The sequence below is a fragment of the Syngnathus leptorhynchus genome, chromosome 8 (genome assembly GCF_054491065.1).
Source record: "Syngnathus leptorhynchus isolate UIUO chromosome 8, UIUO_Slep, whole genome shotgun sequence".
In the NCBI taxonomy this organism is placed as follows: domain Eukaryota; kingdom Metazoa; phylum Chordata; class Actinopteri; order Syngnathiformes; family Syngnathidae; genus Syngnathus; species Syngnathus leptorhynchus.
This window is the reverse complement of record NC_141202.1, coordinates 1,542,481-1,568,149: the sequence shown is the minus strand read 5'-3', so window position 1 is coordinate 1,568,149 and position 25,669 is coordinate 1,542,481. Positions and strand designations below refer to the sequence as shown.

The following is a 25,669-nucleotide window of genomic DNA, read 5'->3' as shown; positions in this document are numbered from 1 at the left end:
TGAGCGTCCATCTGAGCGCAGCAATGGAAATCCATGGAGTAATCTTCTTATGTAAAGCACAAAACACACACTGTGTAATCCTTCCGACCTCTTTGGTGACACCACAACTACTAAACTCATACACTGTGCAGTAAAACAATCATTTCCACATGGGAATGTGCATTCCAAATCAACAGGTGGCGCTGTATACTGTTTATGTGTTGCTGTGTTAAAGGGTTATAATTCATTTCAATGAATTCATTGTTAACCCATCTCAAGCGCTATTTGAGCGCAGATATTGAATTTTAATTATAATATGGTTTGGTTGAACATTTTGGACTTTTAAAAAGTGATTTGAATCATATGTTTGATTCTCTTTTATTGTAAGAAAAAAAAAAATTCACAGTATCACGACAACCCAAATTGCTGCTGATGTCATCACAGCCTAAATTTGTAAGTACGTAGGCGTCACAACAGTATATCCATATATTGCCCAAACTGAAAGCAATACTTTTTTTTCTTCATAAATCTTATGAAATAATGTCACACGTCATAAATCGTTATGATTACTCGATGCGCGCACGTGCTGCACTGTTACGAGCACACGCTTCCACCCCCTCCCTTCCATGTGACGTCATTTGCCCCGCCTTCCCCACTGTAAACATAGTGTTCATCCGCGCAAGCTTGATAAAGTAGTGCGAGTTTCACTATTCGTGCCCGTGTTGTGCACACTGTGCACACATCACGTGTACCACCAGGCAAAAGATGAATTTACCCGCTTGTTGCCCATATCAATGCATGTTATTCCTTTAATCTATATAAAAACACGCTGAAAATGTAGAAAGTGATCATAAATCACGGTCAGCGGCCAATATGCTCGCAGAAAATCCACGTTAAGGCCGCTCACAATAACATAACAACTTTGACGTCGTTTTCCAAAACTGTTCGTGGTAAAAATCAAAGTGACATTTGTCGTAAGTTACTTCGTTTAACCGGTGAAATGAAATCTTGGGACTCTCGACCCAAGCGGAAGGTTACAAGCCCCGCCCACCTTTGCTTCCACCTTCTCGCCGATAACGCGCAGCCGCCTTCCGATTGGCCCTCACAACGCAAAAAGCCTGGCTCTCATTGGCCCAAGATACCTGTCAGTCACATCGGGACACCGCCTCAGAACGAGCTTCGGCTCCATTTGCACTGTGGCTAAATAGTTACGCCGCACGTCAAGTCGGAGGTAATTCGATCATTCGCAACCCGGGACGCGTTCGGCGGCACGCAGCACAGTCGGCGGCCGCGATTTGGGACGCTTTGAGCCGGCCTTAGACGCACCCTGACCACGCTCGCCTCCTCCGGCAGATGCGGATGCTCTTTTGGCCCGGTAGGTGACTGCTTCTCTTGGCCGAGTTCATGTCATCTTTTTTCGGGGTGAGCATGCGTGTGCGTCGGCTGCTTTGGAATGTGCGTGGAAGACGGAAGGTAGTTTTGTTCTTGTTTTTAGTTCACGTCACTCCGTTTCAAATGCATATTAGTCGTGTTTACATTTTTTTTTTTTTAAAGTGATGTTGTGGGGCCAATCACACACTTAGTCAAGACATCTGCCTCGAGCAGCTGGCTTTGATGCAGAATCATTTTATGGAATATATGCATGAAACTTTATGCATGAAACAATTATCAAAGGCGTGATTTGGCTTTTTCTTTGGTTTCATCCCCCCCCCCCCCCCCTTCCTCCCTTTCCGAACCTAACTGCGTCCCATATAAAGTTGAGTCAAGCAGTTGGTAGTGATGTGCTTCACTTATTTGCTTTGCACTTCCAAATAATTGAGACTCTGTGGCGGTGAGCGTTTGACTGGAACGAGCAGGTAAAGAAATGAGAACATGTTGACATTTCGAGGTTTAGCTCTTGAACTGTCAATCATCGAAGGTTCTGTGATTTTTTTTATTTTTTTTTTTACCCTGGACTAGACGAAGGCCACATGATGGCGACAGTTTGACCCTACTGTATGGTTTCAATTTCATGAAGGATCTGACAATAAATTGACATTTTGACCCTGGAACAGAAATGGAATGGGGTTCTGTGATTGAGACTCACTCGGGTTCATCAGAGTTGAACGTTATGATTCAGAAATATTCTGATATCCGATTAATCGGCCTATTAATGAACAAACATAACATAACTTCTTTTGGCGTGTTTATAACACTTTGTCCATGAGTGTTTAACTTGACCACAGAGAAAAAAATGGTCAAGAATCATAAATTAACCCCAAACTGGACTATTTCTCTGGATTATTTTTTTCCGGTGCTGATTGTGAGAGCTTCCATGTTATTGTTTACAGTAGCAGAAGAGGCTGATTCCTTCCTCGGCGCTTGTTGACGTCTTTACGACGACGTCTATTTACTCAGTGTGTTAAACAGCAGATTTACAGCACGCGTGGAAGTAAATCACAATTTGGCCGCGGGAAGACGCTTTGCGGCGCAATCCGCCGGAATAAAACGACTCGGCGGCTTTTGCGCCGAGTCCATTTCTGCCCATTGCGCTCTCATTACAGCGCGTAATTGCCTTTCTCCTGGGAGGAGAGTGTCATCAAACTTCTCATTTCCTCCTCAGACCCGCAAAGCATTTTGCCGCTGGTTGCCGCTGACACTAGTCTTCCCTTTCTCATCAGCGACTTGGATTGATTTGATGCAGTTTCCCCCCGCTGTCACACTTAATATAGCACAGATATTTTTTTTTAAGCGATTGTTTTTTTATGGAAGACAAGTGCAAATTTAGAGTGGTTGGTGTAGTACCACATTGTGCCACAACATGAGGGGCAGCACTGAGCTCTATTAGAGGAGATGCAGCAGTTAATAGCAAGATAAGAACAAGAACAAATGAATGGACAAATCCAAAATATTTAATAGTTGCTAGAAAATAATTTAAAAAAAATATTTAAGAAAATTATTCTAAGAATATAATACACAATTATAGAAAAAAAAAAAAACAAATTGGAAAACATTTTACACTTTAACCTGCAGAAAAACTGTTTCAATGTGATTGTGTGCTTTACCCTGAAAGGTTCTTTAATGGCATCTACTTCAAAGTATGCAATCTACACATTGTAGGTGGACTTGTCGGGCGAAAGGGGGCTTAAGCGGCAGATACTTTATGAGCTTAGTGCCACTAATGTGCTTTTGTGTTTCCCGAGAGCCGTGACTGCAGGTGGGCAGCACTGTGCATCGCATCGCTGGCCACAAACTTCCATTTTTGTTGTAAGCGTGTGTTGACTGCAGTCAAAACACAGCAGGGAGGAATCAGCAGCTCCCCCTCCTGGAGGTGCAATCATTCTCTTAAAGTTGGCACTGTTTTTTTTAGAGAGGGAGGGGGGGTCAATTTTAGCATTTATTGCATTCAAGTCTTTACTTGTCCTCCTCTTTGGCGTTGCTCATTTTGGGAAGAATATTCCCCCTCTCTGCCCAACTGCTCCAACATGACTCCGCTGGCGTGCACTTCAGACACGACACAGAGCGCCGTTGTGCGCCGCAGGCCGCGTCGCAGCGGCCGCTCGCTTTGCCGCACGTGAACCTTCCGTTCCCTCTGGATCCTTTGCAACGTTTTCCTCTCCTGCAGTCAAGCAGTGACAAGAGATCACATAGAGAAACGCTTGTTTTGCCTGCTCCTTTTTGCTACCACTCTTTCCAGCCAGGTCTGAATTGGAATCAAACTTGAATCTCTCATAGAGCTCTATGGAGAATCATTATCAAAAGGAGTCCTTAAAAACAAAAACAAAAATCGTCAGCCGATTTAATCGAGGTCGGAATCGTTTTTTTTTAATAAATCATTAGCGATCGGGCCCGAGTTCGATTCTGAGGGGGTATTCTAAACACCATATAGCTCTATGGAGAATCATTATCAAAAGAAATCTTTGGAAGAAAAATAAAATCGCCAGCCGATTTAATCGATGTCGGAATCGTTTCTTTAAAAAATCGTTAGCGATCAGGCAATATTCCAAACACCATATAGCAGTCCAAATATGTCAACACAGCTAACCCTTAGTTGTGTATAAGAAGCTATCATGTAGCGATGCTAATGTGCTGCTGTTGTAGAAAGCTGTCAGGTTGGCCTCTCGCCCGTCCGCCCGCTCGCTCGCTCGCCCGCTGTCACGTTTCTTTGGCTGCTTAGCTCTCTTGCGGTAGAGGAAACGACCTGCCAGGTGAACATGTGTTGTCCTTGTGCCCGCTCGCTCTCCGGGGTAGGCCAACACACCCACGCTCCTTGCCCCATTTCGCTTGAGTATTCAGGCAGGAAGGAACGGGCTACCTGCAGAAATAGTTTGTGGGATTGGTAGTGTCCCAATACTTTTGTCCCTTTAGCGTATCCGAATGCGCCACTACACAATCAATTAGCCGCACTCTGTACATCCAAAACATTTGTAGCAATTAATTCTGAAGTTATCTGAGCTTAGTTTTTTAAGTGCGTTGTATTTTATTTTTTTCTTGCATATCCCCCGAGAACGTTAATAAGTTGATTTAATCAATGCTCATTCTGGGAATTGTCAGACAGCCTGTGGTATTGTTCTCATGTTCCCTACTGTTTTTTTTTTTTTGGTTGTGTTTTTTTCTCAATGATTTGAGATCATTAAAAACTCCTTGTGGCTGTTTGGTTTTTAAGTGCTGCAACGTGATGCAATTAGGCTCGGTTTCACCGCAACGCACTTCACACAAACCGGTGTTCGCAAATAAATGTCAGCGACATTAATTGATTTTTTTTTTGGTAGTATTTTTAAATTTAAAACACACACAAGTCCATCGTTATGACTAGCTCAGCTCATCTACGCAATCTTGCTTGTATGAAAAAGTGTTCTTAGCAGTTTTGGGGGCAGCTTAACATGAAATTTGGCAGGCATGTTTATCTTCAGTAGACTCACAAAAAAGAGACGCTGAACAACTTGAGCTTGATCAATTTCTTATTTACGTTTTAAAGTTCTGTCCCCATCATCGGTTTAACAAATTTGATCATAAGTAGACCCACAAAAAAATGTCCATGCTGGTGAGGCATTGTGTTTTTGTTCGCAGGGGACATTTTAGGGTCATCCTATCAATTTCCAGGACAAATTTGTCCGAGATATTCCCTCCAACTGCTTTCCAACCTCATGGCAAAAAATATTTGCTGGAATTGTTTTTTTTTTTTTTATTGGTTGAGCCTTCATTTTTTGGTTCAAATTAGTGCCCAATGGTGACTTTGGCGTTGCGTCCAAGATTAAACGCTTCAATTCTTGGACCGAGTAGAACAATAATGGACACTGGATCTCCCCAAGTGGACAGCCGGATGGCCTTCACTCCCCAGTTCCTAAAGGTCAGCAGTGCTGGACTGGGATCGTTTACACTGTGATGATCTCATTGTGGAGTCATTCCTGATCTTTTCAAGCACTTGGCTGTCATCTGTCCACCCCATGTTGCATAAACATTGATGGAAATTAAAAGGAGGAAAAAAAAAAAGCGGTAATCCCTGCTCAGTTGTCGATTTTTGGCTAAAAATAATCAGTACAAAGCGCTAAATTTATCCTCGGACGGAATTGCTCTAAATACGCCGCTTCCTCGCCAGGATGGAAATGACCGACCTGGCTTTGGTTGCCTGCCGCAGATGAGCAAATGAAAAACACTGAATGAAGACTACATTTGTTTTCATGAGGGATTACGGCATTTGACAGAATCTGGCCGTCTCATTACATTTAATATCCGGGGAGATCGCTGCCTGCTGACGCTTTTTTTTTTTTTTTCTCGGCAAACACGGGCCAGCCTGATCCGAGGCCGGTGGTCCCGCATCATTCCGCAAGCTGCGGACTCTCATGTAGGTTAAAGGCAATTTGGAGCGCAATTTGCGGGATTATCCTCAAGTGGCGGAGAAACGGCGGCGCTCGGAGTTGCTGCGCCACACACACACAAAAAAAAAAAAACTCTGATGCCGGCTTGACCTTGACTGGGTCACGGTGTCAAAATCCACTTAGATTCCATTTGAATCCGTTTAGTTCGGCTTCTGGCAACCTTCAGCCATGCCGTCCGTCTTTTATTTGAAATTGCATTAAGATGCTTGCGCTTGGTTCTCAATTACGCTTGCGGGGAGCTTTTGGAAGAAGATTGAAGTGGAGGAGAAGAAATCGGACAATGAGGGTTTTAGTGTGGATTTTGTGCTCGTGTCCAAAGTGACAGTTGAGTCAAAGTCGCAAACTTCACGGTATTTGATGATAAAAGTAGAAAACTTCACTTGGGTCAGCGTTCTCCATTTTGTCCCAATCGAAACACGTATTGTTTTCGACAGTTTGGGGGATTCATGACAGCATCAAAAATAAATAGCTTGTTAATTGTTTGAAAGAAAATAAATATCGGAAAACTATACTGTCTCTATCCACCAATCAAGAAAAAATCTTCAGAACAAGTTAACGGCCATCTCGACCATCGCTGTTTCAATTCAAAATGGCCGACTTTGTTTTTCTAGCATAGCCTTTTTTTTTTTAAATAATTTTTTTTTATGTGCCTACCAGATCTCTTGTTGCTCGGTCAAACTCAAGAGCGGAATTTTAAACAAAGCAAAGTAGAAAGAAGTTGCCAAAGCTCGGTTGGTCAATATTTGTTAGCTTAATGCTAACCTGACCACTGAAATAGTAGATTTCCTGTGTGCTTTCAGACTTTTTGTTTTTATATGTCTCCTTCAGATACTTAATTGAAGTCAAACTCTCTTTATGGGTGGAATAAAAAAAAATAAAAAAATCCCCAAACTCCAGGGGGCCATCCATTTGGATGTGGGCTTTGGCAGTGAGGCTTCTGGACTGAGCCAGCAACAGAAGGTGAAACCAGAAGGAGGTCATGTGACACCCGCAATACCAAAGGAGCAAGTGCGCTCCAACCAAAAAAATGGTTCAGGCGAGCAAAAAAAACAAAATGTGAATTCCGACTCGACCAGACCGAACAGAACTGCCAGTGGCGTAGCGAGCAACCTCCACGTCTTTAGTTCCGTTTTCCCGAGCCGCGACCAACGCTGCTGTCAAAAAGCGTTGGCAGCGACTCCAACAAAAAGCATTTCTGGCAAAGACGACTCGCAGCTCGTATTCTGCTTTGGAGCAAAAGGCGCTTTGATTACACAACACGGAGGCTGGGAGATAGATAGATAGATGGATGAGTGTGCTCCAAGACGCCTTTATGAAACAGACGTATGACATTTTACAGATTCGATATTTTTATTCTGTGCTTTTGCTACTTCCTGGTTGTTTGAGTCCTCATTTGAGTTGAGTTGCCAAAATAAATGGAAGCATTTGGATTTGATTTCATATAAATTGATTGGCAAAAGTACATAAGCGGAAAGTAGTGAACCGCTCCCTGGTTGAAAAAATCAAAAACATTGGGAGACAAATGCTTTAACGCACTCTGAGCGTAAACACAAACAAGCAAAAAGGTCCTGGAAATGTTTCGATATTTGCTTTGAACGTGTGAAGACTATTATTTTTTTTTTCTTCACACAGCAAAGCAAGGTGACGCTCACTTGCAGTCGATGTTTGAGAGAGAAAGCGCACTTGTTTGGTGTCAGCATGGCAGGCATTAGATAACGTTTTATTTGATGCTGTTCAATGGCTGACTCGTCCTCACCTCTCGCCCAGGCCTCTCCAGCCCACACACTCGCACACAAGCAAAAGACACACACATCCGCCCACTCATGCACGCACGCAGCAGCGCACAGTCTCCGGAGGATTCTGGCACTTGTTTATGTTATTGAACTGGTTATCACATTATAGCTGCAACTCCGGAGTCCTCCCGCTTCCTCCAGGAGGATACGAAGCCATCAAATGACGATCTTAGCTTTGTGCGCGTCCTCTATTAGATCAATTTTTATTGCATATCTTAGAAAGACGTCAATTCTAAATTTGTCTTTGTAATAATATGTTCTGTGTCTGATTAATATTTCCTTTGTGGAATATAAATGAAACGGGCACTCAGGAGGCGGCCATTTTGCCACTTGGCAATGACATCACAGTTGTTCAGGTCACAACCAATCACGGCTCAGCTTCAGAAAATTGGCGAGCCGTGATTGGTTGTAACCTGACAACTGTGATGTCATTTTCACTCGACGGCAAGCGACAAAATGGCCGCCCTCTGAGACTGATAAACGCAAATAGATTTTGGATGCTACATTCAAATTCCACAAACGCAATATTAATTACAATGCTGTGTTTGGACCGGTGGCGGCAAATACAACATATTATTGTGAAGAAAATATTCGGGTTGACTTCTCTTGAATCTTTTGGGCTACACTTGAGTGTGCGTGTGTTCAAGTGTGTCTCCTGGTGCTGATTGTGTGTCTCACGCTTGTCGCCATGGTGACAAGATGTCAGTGACTTCTCACACTGGTCACGACCGCTCGCCGTTAGTCCGGCTCACAGCGATGTTGCACGCCACGCTCATGAATATGAAATATGAAATGAAGTTTTTGCCTCACGCAGCGAAACAGCAGCACTTTAGCGATGGAGGACAAAGTCGGTTTTTAGAAAGTCAAAACGTGGCTGTTTTTGCATACACGGCAGGAATATTTTTTTTTCCTCACTTGTATTTATCGTCAAAAGAACAACACCTAGAAATGTTTTGCTTTCAAGTCTAAGCTTGTCCTAAATATCCCGCCGCATTTTTTTTTTTTCTTCCGACAAAAAGTATCTAAGCAGAAATGTCAGCATCTCGCTCCCGACACTTAAATGTTTTCCGCTCACAACCGTTTTAATTTGCAATAACTTGCATGAAGCAAAAAGTGAAATGAAAAGCAAAACATTATGAACAACAAGACAATTATTTTGTCAAATAGTCAAGCCCATTGTAATGTTTTAATTAAAATGAACCTTTGAAACAACACTCGTCAATAACTGAATATTTTCTTGACATATCGAGAGCCATGAAAAGTGTTTATGCCTTCAGGATTTGTTGTGTTTTCGTTGAAACTAATTAAATAATCAAAGAGTGGTTCGAAAAAAAAAATATTGCTTTTGTAAGCATTTTTCCTTGGAGTAAAACTGTATTGCATCGTAAATTGTAATCGTATTGAATCATTGTCATGTAATTGAGGGAAATCACATCGTATCGTTTTATGGACTTGATCCTGTTTTGAAACTGTTGTAAATTTTTATCTTTTTATTTGAAGAGGATTCTCTCACTTTTTAATAGGAGTGAATTGAAGATTTCATTTCCATTTTTTTCCCCATTAAAAAAATAATAATAATTTGACTGTTTTGTTTTCTCTGCCCCTTTTCGTTTGTTGTGAAAAACACACAATGTGTTTTGGAAGAATGTTTTGGGTTAAAAAAAAAAAAAAAGCTGCCTAGTTCCATTAACTGTAATTAATCGCCGTGCTCATTAAGGACTTTATTTCCCTCCTGCTTCATTGAAGTTAAACCAGAGCGATCATTCCGTTAGCATGTACTGTTTGTGTGCGAGCGCGTCATCCTCCACATACTATTTTGTATCGAGCTACACATTATTTCCATTCAATGACGGATTAACATGACTGCTTGTTCTTCTTCCGATCATAATGCCGCCACCTCCTCCTTGCCTGAAGCAAAGAAGCTTAGAGCTTTTAGCCTTTAGCTGGGCTCACCGCTAGCTAGCATCTGTCGCCACACACGGGCCCTCTTCCGACACATGCCGGAGGGTCATAAAGGCTTGTTTTCATGCTCGGCGAGGACGTGGTCGATATGGCTTTTCACTCGGGGACAATTCCTCTGGAGTCACAACAGGTGTGTGTGTGAGCTCTCCAAACGGGGGAGAAGAGGGGCCAGAGGACTTATGAAGGGTCCCCTCTGACCCACCTGTAGCCTGTCAGCTGTTGTAAGCCTGTTAAAGCGTCAGCTGTTTCTGAGGAGAAGTGTGTGTGTCGGTGGGGGGTCGCGTGAGGTGATTGGGTGGTCAGTTGCCGCTCGTCTCCTTTTGGGGTCGGGACTGTCCCGCTTCATTTGTAAAAATGAAAATGTCGGCCATTTTGAATAGGGGGCTAGAACTTGCTCCTCCGAGCAAAGCGTTTTGTTTTGGTAGGGGTGAGTCTGCTCTTATTTTACCGCACGTAAGCAAAAAAACGTCCGCCGCCTCCCGTCATGGGAGTCGTCGCAGCTGTCGGGTGATTTATGACTTTAATTTGCTGGACAGATTAAAATATAACGCGGCCGCGCGGGGTGGCGTGTTAATGAGGATATGGCGGCAAAGTCTGGTCTCTTTGCAGATTCTTCCTTTTATTAATTTCACCATCAAATGAAACAGCAGCTGAGGACGTTTGTCGTTTTTTTAGTCGGCAGCTGAGCCGAGCAGACGCGGAACGTCTGTTAGGGCTCGTCGTGACGCTCTTGAACTTTCACCTTTGGCTGTGACAGCTTCAGGGAGGGATGTGTGTGTGTGGATGGGGAGGCCTAGTCCAGACAGAGAGTGTCACCTCTTATTTGCTAGAAACACTGTGTGACAGGGATTTACTCATGACAGTACACAAAACATATATTTAGGTACATTTGCACGCTTATAACTATGGTGCAAAAAAATAATGCATAATTCTTTAGGGGGGGAAAAGCAAAAAGATATTTAAAAATATATATATACAAAGTTCTTACATGAAACTAATTTGAAAACACTGACAAATATTATACAAAACAATATTGAAAATAAGCAAAAAAATCTAAAGTATAAAGAGCAATGTACATGTGATGCAAAAATATTTTAATAAATAACAAAAACATAAATTGTCAAATCTGCATAAATGCAGGACAGAAAATACACAAATATTAGAAACTAAAAAGAAAACTTCAAAACACCAATATTTTCAAAATTATATATACATAAAAAAAAAACACGTTTAAAATAATCCATACATGAAATATGCACCGAATATTAAAAAACAGACTTCACCTGTTTAGTAGGGGACCTTCTCTGCCTCTGTTATTTTGCTACCTGTCTGCAACTTTGTGCCATCCAACAAGTTGTGTCACCACGTGGTTCCTTCCGTCCAGACTTGCTTGTCGACTATAAAAACTTAAAAATCGTCGATATAGCAACCGATGAAGAATTGCGGGGGGACGCGTCGCTCTTCTCAGACTCCAAATCTGCCTGTTTTCAAAGGAGCAGTGTCACTTTGAGGCTGTGAAAGGTTGACGATCAGAACGTCTGAGCAGCTTTCAAGAACTTGTTCCGCTTTATTACACTGCAGGATTTGTCAAACGTGTGCGAGCGAATGTGTACAATTGCCGCACAATGTAGGTCAGAGCAGAGGAGAGCTTTGTCATTATTATTTTTTTTCTTCATCTAATTTCTCCAATCCTCCCCAGGGAAGGAAAAGGAAGGCTGATTTGCATAACGGCGTCCAAGCCTCGCGAGCGCGTCGTGTTCATTTTCACGCGTACCGGTGGCAAACGAGCGTGACTCCTTTTTTCTTTTTGTAAAGCGACACAAACAAACAAACAAACACGGCGTTTGGCAGGCACGAGAAGCCAAGCTCGGCTTTTTGACTTAAATACACGCGCCTGCAGGCCGGCTGGCTCGCTGCTCCTTCCTCTATTTCTCCTTCTTGGACAAGAATGTGTCGCTGCCTCCCCCACCCAACCTGGCAGGTCCTCGCTTGGCTCGGCGAGAGAGCGGAGGAAGGATCACAGATCCTCCTTTCGGGCTGACGGCCAACATCGTGTGTTGGAAGGATGGAGAGAGAGAGAGGGGAAAAAAAATTGTAGATCATACGTGGACTTCCACTTGGGCCACACAATCCTGAAATTGTTACTAATGAATATTTTTTCGATTAATCGATGCATCGGATAAAAAAAAAAACATGTTTTAATTTCCATCCTTATCTTCAGAAATCATTTCAAAGTGATGGTGCAGAAAACATTCGGATGTTTTGAACATATTGGAAAATAGGTCAAATCATGTTTTGTTGTGATTCAACACAAACAATCAGTCAGACAATGACAGAGAATAAAATCGTTTACTGTTGACAAGTTGAAATTTTGACCATTTTAAATTAAAAAAAAAAGTATCAAACCGATTAATCGGTAACTAAAAATCTTTACGATTATTTTGCTAAGCGGTTAGTTGTCCATTAATCAGTTAATCATTGCACCAATATATATATATATATATTTATTTATATGTTTGTCCGATATAGCTTCATGACATTGGCATTAAGACGAAATAGACGGGTCACCAAATTTATCCGGAAGATTCGAGATGTCCTTCAAAATAAAAGGCCCGGCTTAAAGACTGTAAAAGGAGCGAGCGAGTCCTTGTGAGCGACAACGGCCGGGCTTCCCAAGGAAGAACTCTCAGCTCGGTGACCTTTCTTGACCTTGAAGTCTCCGCCGGGGCCGGGAGGGTGTGGGAAACGGGGGGCCGGCGGCGGGCGGAACACTCACGTCATTGACTTTCCACACAACGCCGCAAATGTCCGAAAGGGGTGCAGTCTGTGCCACTGGCCCCCGCGGGCCACATTCCAGGAGGCCGTCGCGTCTGGAAGCAATAACTAATATGGAGAAATCACCACGGGTCCCCAGGAGGCCCCCCCCCAAAAAAAACAATCTGCGATTAGAGGCGATAGCCTTATCTTCAAATCCGCTTCCTCATTTACTTGCGGCACTGGTTGCCTGGTGTTGATCGAGCAAAAGTGGTTTGATGAACAGAAACACATTTGAAGTAAAACACATTTTATTTTTAGGGACGCACAACTTTTGATTTAAGTAAATGAAGACGAGCGCGATAATATTTTGCGAATTTTTTCTGATATCAAAACACGGGCTCAATATGTATCCCAAAATTTTAATCCAACCTTTTTAGGAAAATACTAATTGCTTTCATTTTATTGTTATTTATTATATTTATTATAAATGATCATTTATAATAATTTATATAAATTATAAAAAAAATATAAAAAAGGTTTTTAGCAAATGTAATGAATCCCAATCACCTTTTAAAATGTTTCTTTTTTTTTTTAACCTCTTATCAACATGTTCTCCATCAGTCCACGTCGATACCAATGTCTGTATCAATCTGATCCATATTTGGGCGGATCCACCCACCACCACTTCAGTGGCCAAGAGGCACGAGACATCAGCAATGTGTTTGTACAACTCTTTTGACAGCTGAGCATGTGTGTGTTGTGTGTGTGTGTGTGTGTGTGTGTGTGTGTGTGTGTGTGTGTGTGTGTGTGTGTGTGTGTGTATGCGCACTTGTCCAGCTGTCTTTGTGTGGACTGTGCAGTTGAGATAATCCAAGTGGTGGTCAGAGGCACGGGCCGATCGTATCTGAGTACTCCCAAAAAGTCACCGTGGGGGAAAATTGGTCTGGCTCGCTGACTGTTCACACCCACAACAGGAAAGAAAGGCTAGAAATTCATATCATTTTCCATACAAAATGAGTTTCTAGACTCCAATCATGGATCGTACCATTAGTTTGATTTGAAAAACTTCAAAACACCGCAGAGCCATAAAGTCGATTCTTGAAATGGATTAAACAGACACTTTGATGGGGGAAACGTATTTTTCGGAAAAAAAAAAAAAAAAGTGTCTTCAAATGAAACGATTTTGGCTTAAAACGGACGCTTTGATTGCAAAAACATCCCAATGTGAAATTTTGTGCGACATGATAGATTAAACTCCTGAGATGGTTTCAACATCTGGTTTGATGTGGAACATGCAAACTTGAAACGCTTCAAAGTGATTGACTAGACCTGAAATTGAGTCAATTGATGTTTTCAAGATGACGTTTTTTTGTCACTTCAAAACTTGTAAAGTCTTCAACTAAACTCCGAAGACCATCTCCTTTAACGGATAAAAGAACGGATGTGTCCTAGCGTCCTCTGGAAATCGGTAAAAACTGAAAAAAATACATAAAAGGTTGAGATTCAAATAATGTTTGGAGAAATTCTCGGAATTTTATTTACCAACTCTTACGACTGCAAAATGATTGATGAAGCCGTTTATTTGGTGTGAAAAATATCAAAAGCCAACATTGTACGACTGGAAAAAAAAAAAAAAATCTGTCAGTGTTCAGCTGATGAATCGGTGGCAGTTGCTGAAGGCATGCAGGGAGGGAGGGGTTGTGTTGCCGGGTGTTCAGCGAGCAGGGTTGTTTGTGGGTGTTCGGAGCTGGGGGGGGGCGTTCCACCAACAGTTGTCACTCAGACGTTCACTGGCGGAGCGACCACGCTTGTGTGCTCCGTCGACCTTCCTTTCTTTTGCGACCGGAACGCTAGCTGCCATCTTGGGCCTGGTTCTGGACTACCGTCTGGCTTCAATCCAGAGTCCCTGTTGGGTTAAGAGGGATTAATTCATATTCTCCAAGACCTGACCTGAGTTGAATTTAAGGCAAGTTGATTTGAGTAGCTCCGTTCCTTCCTCATAATCTGGAATAAAATCTCAAATTGCGTAATCTTACTCCAATTTAATCTTGATGATTGTTGTTATTATTTGGAAGCTATGTAGGGAACTAAAAGGTTTTGGTTCAGATCCAATTGTTGGTTTGTTTGATTTTCTTTTGCTCTTTGATTGAGTGGAATTTTACAACGTAGATAGCAGAGGTGGAAGACTTAAATCACATGATTTGACTTGAGTCACATCCAAGTCGGCAGTCTTGGATTTGCCTGTTTACGTGTGAAATCTGCTTTTTCATTTTTTTTTTTTGTCTTGATTAATGGTATTTTAATCCAAGTAGAAATCAGATTTTATATCCACAAAAAGTTATGCTGGATCACTGAAATTTGGTTTTTTAGCCCAGCAACCCGGGACACTTTGAAACGTGACCATTAAGCGTGGAGCGGCTGTCGTCAGTTGCCGAGCTGACTTCAAATTGGGCTAGTTGGTGGGGGGGGGGGGTGTCATTGAAGGGGGGGTCGGAGGGGGTTATGTGTCTCAAGATAGATTTACGGCCCTGCTAGCTCGTGCTGCAGTGAGCCTCATAACGCCACACCTGTTGGTTTCCCCTTTTGACTCGCGAGGCTATTAATGTGTCTAGCGTCGTGATTGGTGGGCTGGCCGCCACCTGTCAAGACACCATTGTATATACCTTTTAAAAAAATCAACATAAATATACGCGGTCTTGCTTTTTGGCCACCATGCCAACCTGCATTGTGAAGTCATATTGATTAATTCACCTTGTGTGAGTTATGCTAGCGTAGCCTCAGTGAGTTATGCTACACTTGTTAGCGTATCGTCAGCTGTAAAAACTGCGTTCACCACATCATGAGTGATATTAGTCAACTCAATTCACTTTCTTAATGGAAATAAATCAAGTCAATAAATCAAGAGTTCATAACTAGTAGCCATTCTTGATTCACGCAGTTCCGCTGCACGCTAGGCTAGCAAAGCTAACAGAAAGCGGTCATTCGGGCCGGTCGGTCTCCAAGCAGCTGGCGGCTGCTTGTTTTAAAGTTCATCTGGACAACAATGGCTTTTTTGACCCCCCCCCCCTTGCGTTGGTCGTGAGCCAAAAAGGTGTTGCAGTTGTCAAATTGTGTGCCAGCTTGTTTTGTTGTGACTTGAATGTCTTGCGCATGCTTCGTTCGTTGTGAATGACAGATGAAATTCATCTTACACTTTGCGGTGAAGGCCGGAAATGTACATTTCAACCACCAATTTATTTCTTAATAAAAACGATCATCTTGTCACATGATACAAATTGACTCATGATTCATGAGTTTGAATATTTTCCTCCTCCTCGTAATTGTTCCATTTGTTTTTTTTTGGAATGCTTCAGGTTGGTTCAATTGTCTTGGCACGGCTAGATTGTTGCCTAACAGCAGCACAGTGACAAGAGAAAGTTCCAAAACAGAAACAATCCCGTAAACCCCGTCATTCTTCCGCCACTTCACAACGATGTCGCACTTAGCGGCGTGATGGGTGTGCCCTGGAGGCTTCTTTTACTTCCTGTTGTTAATGTCACCAGACAGGTCAAACCACATCGTCGCCGTACGCTCGTCATGCGACCAAAAGCATTTTTCGGCATCGGCCTGTGATGCACCGCCGAGGTTTGCCAAACGTCCCGACGACAATGCCGGAAAGTTTCGTCAGGACAAACTTATTTAGTTCAAAAAAAATTAATAAGCAGGACGTAATTGCTTGACTGATTATGCTGTCCATGTGGAATGGCTGATGAAACGACTATATTGTCGCGGATAGTCGAGAGCGTATCGGTTTCTAAAAATGGTGGGAGAAATACGCAAATAATATTTTGTTTTTTAAAATATAAATGTTGAATTTAAAAAGAAAAAGAAAAAAAGGAAATTGCTCCGTGATAAGGCACTGTGAAAATTATTCGACTAAAAATATATTGGAGCAAGCATCATGTTTTGTGGAAAGCATTGTTAAAATCCACCAATGGCAAAGCTCTCATGGTGTTGCTACCCGGCTTTCTCCATTGTGGCTTTATCCCAGGCAACCTTCAAATCAACTCCACTTGGGCTTCCTTTCCTTTCCTTTGCACTGCATCAACACGGCTCACCTCTCTCTGCAGCCTCACCCGTGATTGGTTAAGTGGATTGCGGGTAGAGGGGGGATAGAGAGGTGAGATCATGTTCTTCTGCCAGTGCTTGGCAGCGTGGACGCTCAAAAGCATCTTTCAGATACCTGGCCAACATATCCCCCCCCCCCCTCCACCTAGATGCTCCCACCACTAAATCAGCTTTGTTGACACTGCAAAGATGGACACCGAGCAACTGCGGTGGTTCGCCATGTGATCAAATATCAAGTATTTGGTTACTTTTAGTTTTTTAGGCTTTTTCAGTAGTTCATTGAGTACTTTTTTTTTTTTTTACCAGATCTGACCCCCCCCAGACGGCAACCGCCTGTAAATACTGAAGCTGACTGACATTTGTAGTTGTCGTGTTGGGTACATCTGGAATTGGTACAATTGTTCCGGAACGTTTTGATCCAAATAAGAAGCACAACAAATCAAAGCTGTGCATTCATCATTTCCGTCAGAAGTTTTTTTTGTATTGCTCTGCTTTTTGTCATTTGCGTCATTGTCTCTGGCTGGCGTCTTTTCCTTAATGCGAGCGTGTTAGTCCAGTTTGTTGAGTTGGCACTTGGCACCGATGGCAACCACGTCGCCTAGCGAGCGCTAAAAGCTTTCCATAAACCGCAAGGACACTGAGCTCACGTTTACAGAAAATGCCTCCAAAAAAATCGGAAATAAAAATGAGAAATCTTTTTTTAATTATTATAAAATAAATAAAAGAATAATAATAAATAATATTAAATTATTATAGCAATTAAAAAAATTATAAAAATGTAAATTATCATCCAGAAATTATATTTGTAAATTATTACCTTAGAAAAATATTTCATCTACCAACAGTGCTTGCAACCAGATAAACCTATTCAATACAATTTTTTTGTTTGTTTTTTGCCCGTTGCCATTGCTTGCTTTTTTTTTTTTTTCAATAAAATTCTCTCCTTGCTGCTTAAACTGGAGTCGATGTCCTTTTGCGTTCCCAACTGTGTGAAAAAGGAATAGCGGAAAAACAAGGACAGGGGTGTGAAGTTTGACACCTGACACTTGTTCCGCCCTGTTGTGTTGAAAGCAAATGTCACTTTCCGTCTCTGGCGTAGGAATGAAACAATTTGTTTTATAGCGACAAACCGTGACAAAATGTTTGTGCTGTAAAATCTCGTTGTAGCGCGCCGACCCAAACAGCTGTGATTTTTGTGCTTTGACTCGGCCGTGTCACGGTCACCTATTTTCCGCCTCCGGGAATAACAACAGCGTGGAACGCGGGAGCCGGAGGCAGCTCGTCGGCGGTAAAGGTCACCCGTTAGCTGACCTCCGCCGTCCGGCTCGATCCGGGCGACCTCCCCTCCGGCCGGCAGGTGATGGCGGCAAGTGAATGTTCTAGTCGCGCCGAGACCCCTCGCGGCCCCTTCAGCTCGGCGGCGGAGAGCAGATTGAAGCTTTGAAATGCAGCAACAGATGTCGGGGATAATGATGCCGCCATGCAACATTCTCAAACTGCTCTTTTAGCGCTAATCTGTGTGGCAGGCGGCACCGAGGCAACGACCTAGCGTGCCCCCCTCTTGCCTGAGCTTCTCCTTACTTTTGCTTTTTAGCTTTTCAGAAAATTGAAAATATCCTATCGTAGCTACCACTGCTTCCCCTACTGTCCATATCCTGAGATTGTATTTTTTTTGGACCCATTCAGAGTTCAAAGTCAGATACCAGAAAAATATTTTTAATCGCGTAATCTGTCTTGTTTAGAAACACAGGTCTGGGAGTTAATTTGGGCTCGTTTTGCTCCGTCGTGATCTGATGCTGTTGGTGTCAAAAGTCCATGAGACAAAACTTCAAATGTTGAAAAGCAAAGAACATTCCCACTGAAGCATCTGGAATGAGAGTTTTTTTTTTTTGCCAACTGCTTCTTCTGCCCAGTCCGTCTACTGGGACGATGTAGTTTTCATCAAAAGTAGCTGCACCTCAGATATTCTTCATTTCCTCAAGAGCGCCACCGCGTCACGTCTGCTTTTATATCCGCTCGCAAAATGTCCACATTCCCTTGAGAGAATCCACTTTTCATGTGGTCGGGCATCCCCCAGGGTTCCTATCTAGGTCCTCCGCAAATGTGCTAATTATATGTGTTTATGTATCTGGCACGACACCACTTGTTTAACATTCGAGGTCGCTTGTTAAGGGTAGTAAGGTTGCGACTCGACCACCTCGAGTGGATGAAGGATGTTCTGATGCGAGGAAAAATCCCGGCGAATTGCCTTTGAACGCTACCTCAGCTAACGAAAGCCGCCACTGAGTGTGAGAATAACACACACTCACCTTGTTATCGTGTGGATTGAACCGCCAGCGAGCGTGTCATTGGAAAGAATGTGCAAGACATTAGGAACACCTACTCCTTTTTTTTTTTTTTTTTTTGTAATACCCGCAGCGCGCTAATGATGTGATCCAGGTAGAATTCATTATCCTCCTCTGAACTCTCTTATCAAATCTGTGCCAGCGGAAAGGGAGGCGACCATTTGAAGAGGAGTTAAAAATGGAATTTTTCCCGAATGCTGAATTTCACTAAGATGTTGCCGACAGTTTCGACATCCTCGCTGTAGATGTTCTAGCCTCCGGTTCTTCATCAGGAAAACAATTAGTGCCAAGTTGCCGCACTCCCTGCCTCCCTCTCATCAGTGAATAATTCATAGATAAGTTTGGATGTTACGAGATTTAAGTCATTTTCTTTTCCTGAAAAAGTCTTAATATCACAACAAAAGGTTGGGCTTTTTCTTCAAGAAAGAAATTCCAATATTAATGAGATTTTAAAAGAAAAATAAAACAAAAATAAATTGCGATTCTTTTTCCCGTAAAATGGGTTTGAGAAAAATTTTTAAATGAAATAAATAAATAAAAGGTTCAAGTAATATATTTTTAATTAAGTGTACAAGAATCAACTTTTATTTTTTAAATAAAAACGTCTTATTTAAATCACAAATTTTCAAAAATATAATACTTAATATTAGTAATTAATATTTTTTTCCAAGGGGAAAAAAAGTGCTTATTGATTGATTGATTGATTGATTGATGCAGAGGTGCTAAATTAGCCAAGAATATTGCGGAGGATTTTGACATTCTGCCGTAGTTGTTCAGGCCTCCGGTTGTTCATCAGAAAAACAATTAGCACCAATCCGACGCACCTCCTCATCAGTGCATAATTCAAACACAATAGAAGCTTCCACTCTTAACGTGCACAAACAGGAAATGTCATGACCGGCAATTTCAAACACCATTTGAAATTATTATTAGCATAATCATGATTGAGCGCTTGGATGTTTTAAGAGGTTGGGGAAAGAACGATGCAATGTTGCCATCTTGAGATGACAACTTGAATTGATGAGCTGGAACCATGTCAATATTTTGGCTTGAGCTCATTAAGCTATATTTGCACGTGGCTAACATGAGCTCAAATCTGTTTGTATTTACATCGAGTAGCAGCCATTGAATTTGACCTCCATCCATCCGCATGACACAATGAAGGCCGGCCGGCAGGTAGGCAAACAATGTCGGCGAGCTGGCGTGGCGTGGCGTCTGCACCCCTGCCTGCGTATATGTCTTTATTTATGGACGGCTATTTTTACAACGCCGCCGCAAATAGTAGGAACGGCGCCCAAAAGTAGCCTCGGTCTCCCTCGGCGTTCCCAGCCTTCTCATTCATTCATGACTTTGCACCAACACTGCACGCGTTCTTCTTCTTTGGAATTTAGCAATGTTCACCACCAACTTTTACGACACACGTGCTTGGCCGGGGGCGCCGTTTATTTAGACGTAGGCTGGAATGAGACTTGTTCCACATGTTTTTGGCATTTATTTCAATTTAGTGTCTGACATAGTTCTTTTTTATTGTTATTAAAGTAGATTTTTTTTCGTTTTTTTATCATTTTATTTCTATTTATTATTATATATATATATATATATATATATATATATATATATATATATATATATATATATATATATATATATATATATATATATATATATATATATATATATATTTTTTTTTATAAGTCATAATTGATTCTTTCCAAGAACAAAAATAAAAAGAGCAAATAATAAGGCTAGACGAATTAACCCAAAAAAAAAAAACCCACACACACACAAAAGGCTCCAATGCCGCTGTCATCTCTGCGTTGGCCGGCGTGCCAGGCGGCCCCGACCGGGCAGCCGGTTGCCGTGGGCGACCGTCCGATCAGTGATGTGGCGGTGATGCCTCTAATGAAGCTGACACAGCACAGCCTCCCTGCTCGCCGGGCCGCCGAGGGCCTCCTGCTCTGCATGTAGCAACAACCCCAAACATCCTCCCTCCCTCCACCCCCACAGCTCAACTTGTTTCATGTGCGGCTGATTTGATGGCCGCCTCATTTATTCTCTTGTTTATCGACGCTGTTTGTAGTAGCTAAAGTGGGTCACGGTGTGCAAAGCGAGCCCCCTCGCTCACCACTCCCCGGCCCGTGTGTTGTTTTCCAGGAGCCGGCCAGCTGAGGTGAAGGCGAGGGCACAGTGTGGATGAGCCGCCCGGCCGACGAGGACCATGATCTGAACGTCCTCTCTTCTTTCTCCACCGAGTAAACGGCGTCCGCCAGGAAGGCTTTCAACAAACGCACCAGCGGGAAGTGGAAGAAGATTCGGCCGTCACCTGAACCCCCCCGCCCCGCCGCCTCCGCCGCCACCACATCAACATGGGGAGGAAAAAGATTCAGATTCAGAGGATCACCGATGAGCGCAACAGACAGGTTAGATTCATCCGATTTCCAAAATAAGGTCAAAGCAAAAAGCGAAATGGCTGAGAAGTCATTGTTTTGTCACGGTTCATAAAATTAAGAACACATCCGAAATAAATGGCTGCGTTTAAATAGTGACAATCGCTCACGCTGATTGGCTGTTAGCTAGCATAGGCAAATTAGCGATTAAAAACCAAGGGCTGACTTTTGGACACCTTTTGTGGCCATTTTTCAAAATGGCTCAAAATGAGCCTTTCTTTGGCCCTAAGAATAATAATAAGCCAAGCAATTCCAAAAGGGCTAAATAATAGCAACAGAATGTAAATTTCCCACAGGAGTGTGCGCTGTTGTGGCATCCCGTGTAGCTTGAACAACAATACTCTCAGCAGTATCACCACAACATCACATCAAAGCGGGATTTATTTCTTTATTTTTTTCTTTTACACGTCGCGGTGGGCTTTCTCCCAATTGGTAGAAATAAAAAGCCAGAAGATATCTGACAAGAAAAATGTCCTCGGAGCGTGCATATTGTCATCTGGGTTAAAAAGGCTAAATGATCCATCAAAGACGAGTCGCCGGCTAAATGGGCTTCTTCGCTCTATTGAGCACGTTGAGTAATGGATTCGACATGGCCACCTCCAGCAGCCCGCAGTCGGCCAATAACAAGAGAAGAAGAAGAAGAAAGTAAATAAAATGAAAAGCCAGGCCGCTTGCTTTTTTTTTTTTTTTTTTTTCGGCTTTTGATTTCTTTCTCATCAATCCCAGCAGGTTTTATTTCCATAAAGGCGCGCAAATGACGCCCGCAGGCCACCGAGGATTTTTGTTCCGACGCAATCGGAGCTATTTGTGGACCGGTTAATGGATCCGGAACTCGTATCAGGTGGCCGGCGGTTAGTCGATAGTTTGACCAAGTCGCCGGATTGAGTCACAGGATTGCAGGAATAAAACAGGAATTGTCTCAACTGCTGGAACTTGACTATATTTGATGCTACAACGATGAATTGAATATTTCCACCTTCTCTCCAAGGACAATTTGAAAAAAAAAAATCTTTTGAAGCTTAATGAAGAGTGACGCCGGTGAAAGGAATTCAAATGGATGTCGGAGGACATGAGCGCCCGTCACCCTCCTACATGTTGATTGGGGAGATGTTCCCTTCCATAAGCTTCACAAAACAAAACAGCCACTGCCAGTGTAGGCCCGGCTGGAAGCGGGACAGAATCTCCAATTGCACATTTCAAGCATTGTGAAGCATTGCTAGGTTTTAGCTTTTTTTTTTTTGTTTTGTTTGTTTTTTTGGAACCAATATTCCCATTTTGGAAAGGTAAACATACAGCGGAGCACTGGCCAAATGCGATTTCTTACGATGGTATAAAATATGGGACATTTTCGTGTGTCATAGCCATTCAATGATAATTTTAGCCATTCCATTGTGTTCATGCTAATGTGTCCTAGATATTGTGTCACATGGCTACCAAAACGTGTAAAATCTAATTTAATATTTAATTTCATGATTTAATTATTTAATTTTATAATTATTTAATTTTATCATTTTATTAATTTAATATATTTTGGTCCTTGTGTACACAAATTATTCAAAAAAAAAAAAAAAAAAAGAAGTTTGTGTGTGTGTGTGTCCCCCCCCAAAAAAAAGTACTCCTCATAGTTAATGTTGTTGCTGTTCCAGTCCTGCCTGCGCGCTAACAAACGCTAGCGACCCGTCGGTTACGGGAAAAGGACGAGTCGGCGCCGGCTCTCGGTGGTGCTTTTCCTCATCCATCTGCCACGCGAGCAGAACCCTGCCAAGACACTCGCATGCACAAAAAAAAAACTCTCTCCATCCTCTTCGCTTTATTCCGTTGCCATTGGTTACCTGCTCTTCACCTCGCACACGTCCAGCTACTTTGTCCTGGATCGGACCTGAGAAAAACAAAGTGCCTTAGTTGAAACAAAGGGATGGATGGATGGATAGATAGATAGATGGATGAGGCTCTTCTCTGCGTGATGATTGCAAATGCCTCGTTGTCGATGTGCTCTCGTTAACCAAACATGTACGGCAAGACGAAAGGATAAGATAAAGGAATGGAGGACGGAAGCGACTGGGTGTGAGGTCCCTTCTTTCACATTCTCCTCTTTTCTCCTCTTGTCATCCTTCCATCCTTGTGCTGCTCTGACATGTTGCAGCATCTGTCATGCCTCCTTCTCACTCCTCCTCCTCCCCTTTCGCCCTCGTTCTCTCGTGGCTTCCTGCTGCCACAAATCAAATTATATCGGGGTCGTATCCACGGGCAACCACTCCCCCCCCCAACCCGTTTCCCACCTCATCACACGGTGCCGCGATCATCTCATCTCACCTCCCCCCTCCCCTCCAGGACTCATCTTTATCTCCGTGCCTATCTACATATCACACACACACTCAATGACATGTTGACATACTCATTTCCTCAAGAGTCATCTTAACTTAACCTCACCTGAAGCTCATCTCAAAGTGGATTTGCGTACACACACACACATACAGTAAGCTCCAGCCAATCAAATTGCAGATTGTTAAGTGGCACCAAAACAAGCAGGTCTGTATCGGCTGCCAAAGAAGACATGCCCAACATTTGGTATTATTGAATAAAGTTTCTGTTTGTGGATGGAAAAGAGGCTTAAAACGGAGCCCTGTGGGACACCACAACCGTTTTGGGTGTCCAAATAAGCTTAAGTGCCAAACTTTTTTTTTTTTGTTGTTGCTGTTTTTTCCAAACAAAACCAAATCTACATTTTTCTCTTGGTTGACTGAAATATTTGATTTCAAATAATTCACACTTTTATCATTCACAGTCACCTTCTGAGCTCTGAGAAATGTTTGTAAGCGAACAAGAGAGTGCTGGCGTGGAAAAGAGCATGGCAGAGTGTGAAAGTGACGAGGATAGTCAACGTGACAGCAGACGAGAAGCATGTTTGGCCAGCCGGTCCTCAAGTCTGTTGCCTCAAAACACCCCCCCCCCATCCCTTTAATGCAATCTGATGCAATGAATGGCGTAATGTGTGATTAAAAGTGTTGAAATTGTACTTTGCGTTAAATTGAGAGTAAACAAGACCTGTCGGGATCATCTGCAATCCTGTGGATAAAGCTTACGCCTGTCAATCAAAAGCTTTGAGCCCCACATTGTTTCAATTGAGTCAGTAGAGAAGTCTGAAAAAAAAAATTCTCCGACTGTCCCGTTTGCTCGACAGGTGACCTTCACCAAGAGGAAATTCGGCTTGATGAAGAAAGCGTACGAACTGAGCGTGCTGTGCGACTGCGAGATCGCCCTCATCATCTTCAACCACTCCAACAAGCTCTTCCAGTACGCCAGCACCGACATGGACAAGGTGCTGCTCAAGTACACCGAGTACAACGAGCCGCACGAGAGCCGGACCAACGCTGACATCATCGAGGTAACGTTTCATTTCTGGCTCTTTCATTTTTTTTTGCGTCTTTTTTCCGTTTGATGGTAATTTGGCTATAATGGCGTAATTGGTTTGATTGTGCCTGTTCCTGCGTCACCAATAATTATCCTTCAGGTGTGGTCAAAGCTGAATTTTTTTTTGTTTTTCGGGATGGAGGCCAACGCAACATGGACAAAGGAAAGGCGCGACGTCATTTTGGTAGATGTTGCGTCTGCGGGATTTTTTTTTTTTTCTCGTCGTTTGATGTTCGCCGTAAGAATGAAATAAGAGGGAAATGTTACGAAAAGATAACAATCGCTATTGTTGTACTTTTAACACACCTCGCACCTGCAGGATGATCTTCAGAGACTCGTGCAGCAAATTTCGGTAATTTGGTCTAACGAGCCGGATTTAAATTTAGCTCAGCTTGTCATTCCATCGAGATGTTATACTTTGACACACTTTAGACTGTTGTGGGCCATTTATTTGTTTTTGTTATGAGAGAGTTTCAGATATGCTGCCGCCTGAATGAAATGAAACCAGTAAAGCAAATGAGTTCAATTTAGATGATTATTATTTTTTCTTTTTTTTAATTCGAGCAGAGCCATTTGAGCACTTTCGAGCCATTTATTGAGCAAGAAAAACAGACCAAAAACACCAAACAAAAAAGTGTGAAAACACATGCAAGGAGCTGCTGTTGGCCATAACTCACACCCGGACGCTCCCACACTGACCTGCTCTGACTTGCACGTACGTGTATTGTACCCGATCACAAATTTGCAACTGGACGCAACTAATGTGTCGAGCTCATCATCTTATTGATTCCTTATTTGATTGATAATTTATAAGGTCAGTGAGTAAAATCTGGACTCCATCTTTCTGTCTCATAGTGTCAGCAGTAAAGCTTTCTGTAGGCTGTTGCTGCAGTTGCAGATGGCTCTTAAAGTCTGCACGCGTGTGTGTGTGTGCGTGTGTGTGTGTGTGTGTGTGTGTGTGTGTGTGTGTGTGTGTGTGTGTGTGTGTGTGTGTGTGTGTGTGTGTGTGT

The 25,669-nt window shown here is 42.7% G+C and overlaps 1 protein-coding gene across 5 annotated transcripts in view; it reads left to right on the top strand.

The window, feature by feature from the left end:
- Positions 1–1,108: 1,108 nt before the first annotated feature.
- Positions 1,109–25,669, top strand: part of mef2d (myocyte enhancer factor 2d) — a 36,726-nt gene continuing 12,165 nt past the window's right edge. For 3 of the 5 annotated variants that reach the window (XM_085918221.1, XM_085918219.1, XM_085918218.1), the window contains exons 1-3: positions 1,112–1,354; positions 20,956–21,221; positions 24,430–24,633. In XM_085918221.1, coding sequence (XP_085774347.1) covers positions 21,168–21,221; positions 24,430–24,633 — 258 coding nt within the window. In that variant the 5' untranslated portion in view covers positions 1,112–1,354; positions 20,956–21,167. Of the gene's footprint in view, positions 1,355–20,955; positions 21,222–24,429; positions 24,634–25,669 lie in introns of all 5 variants that reach the window. The other 2 variants (XM_085918222.1, XM_085918220.1) reach the window with 2 other exon arrangements.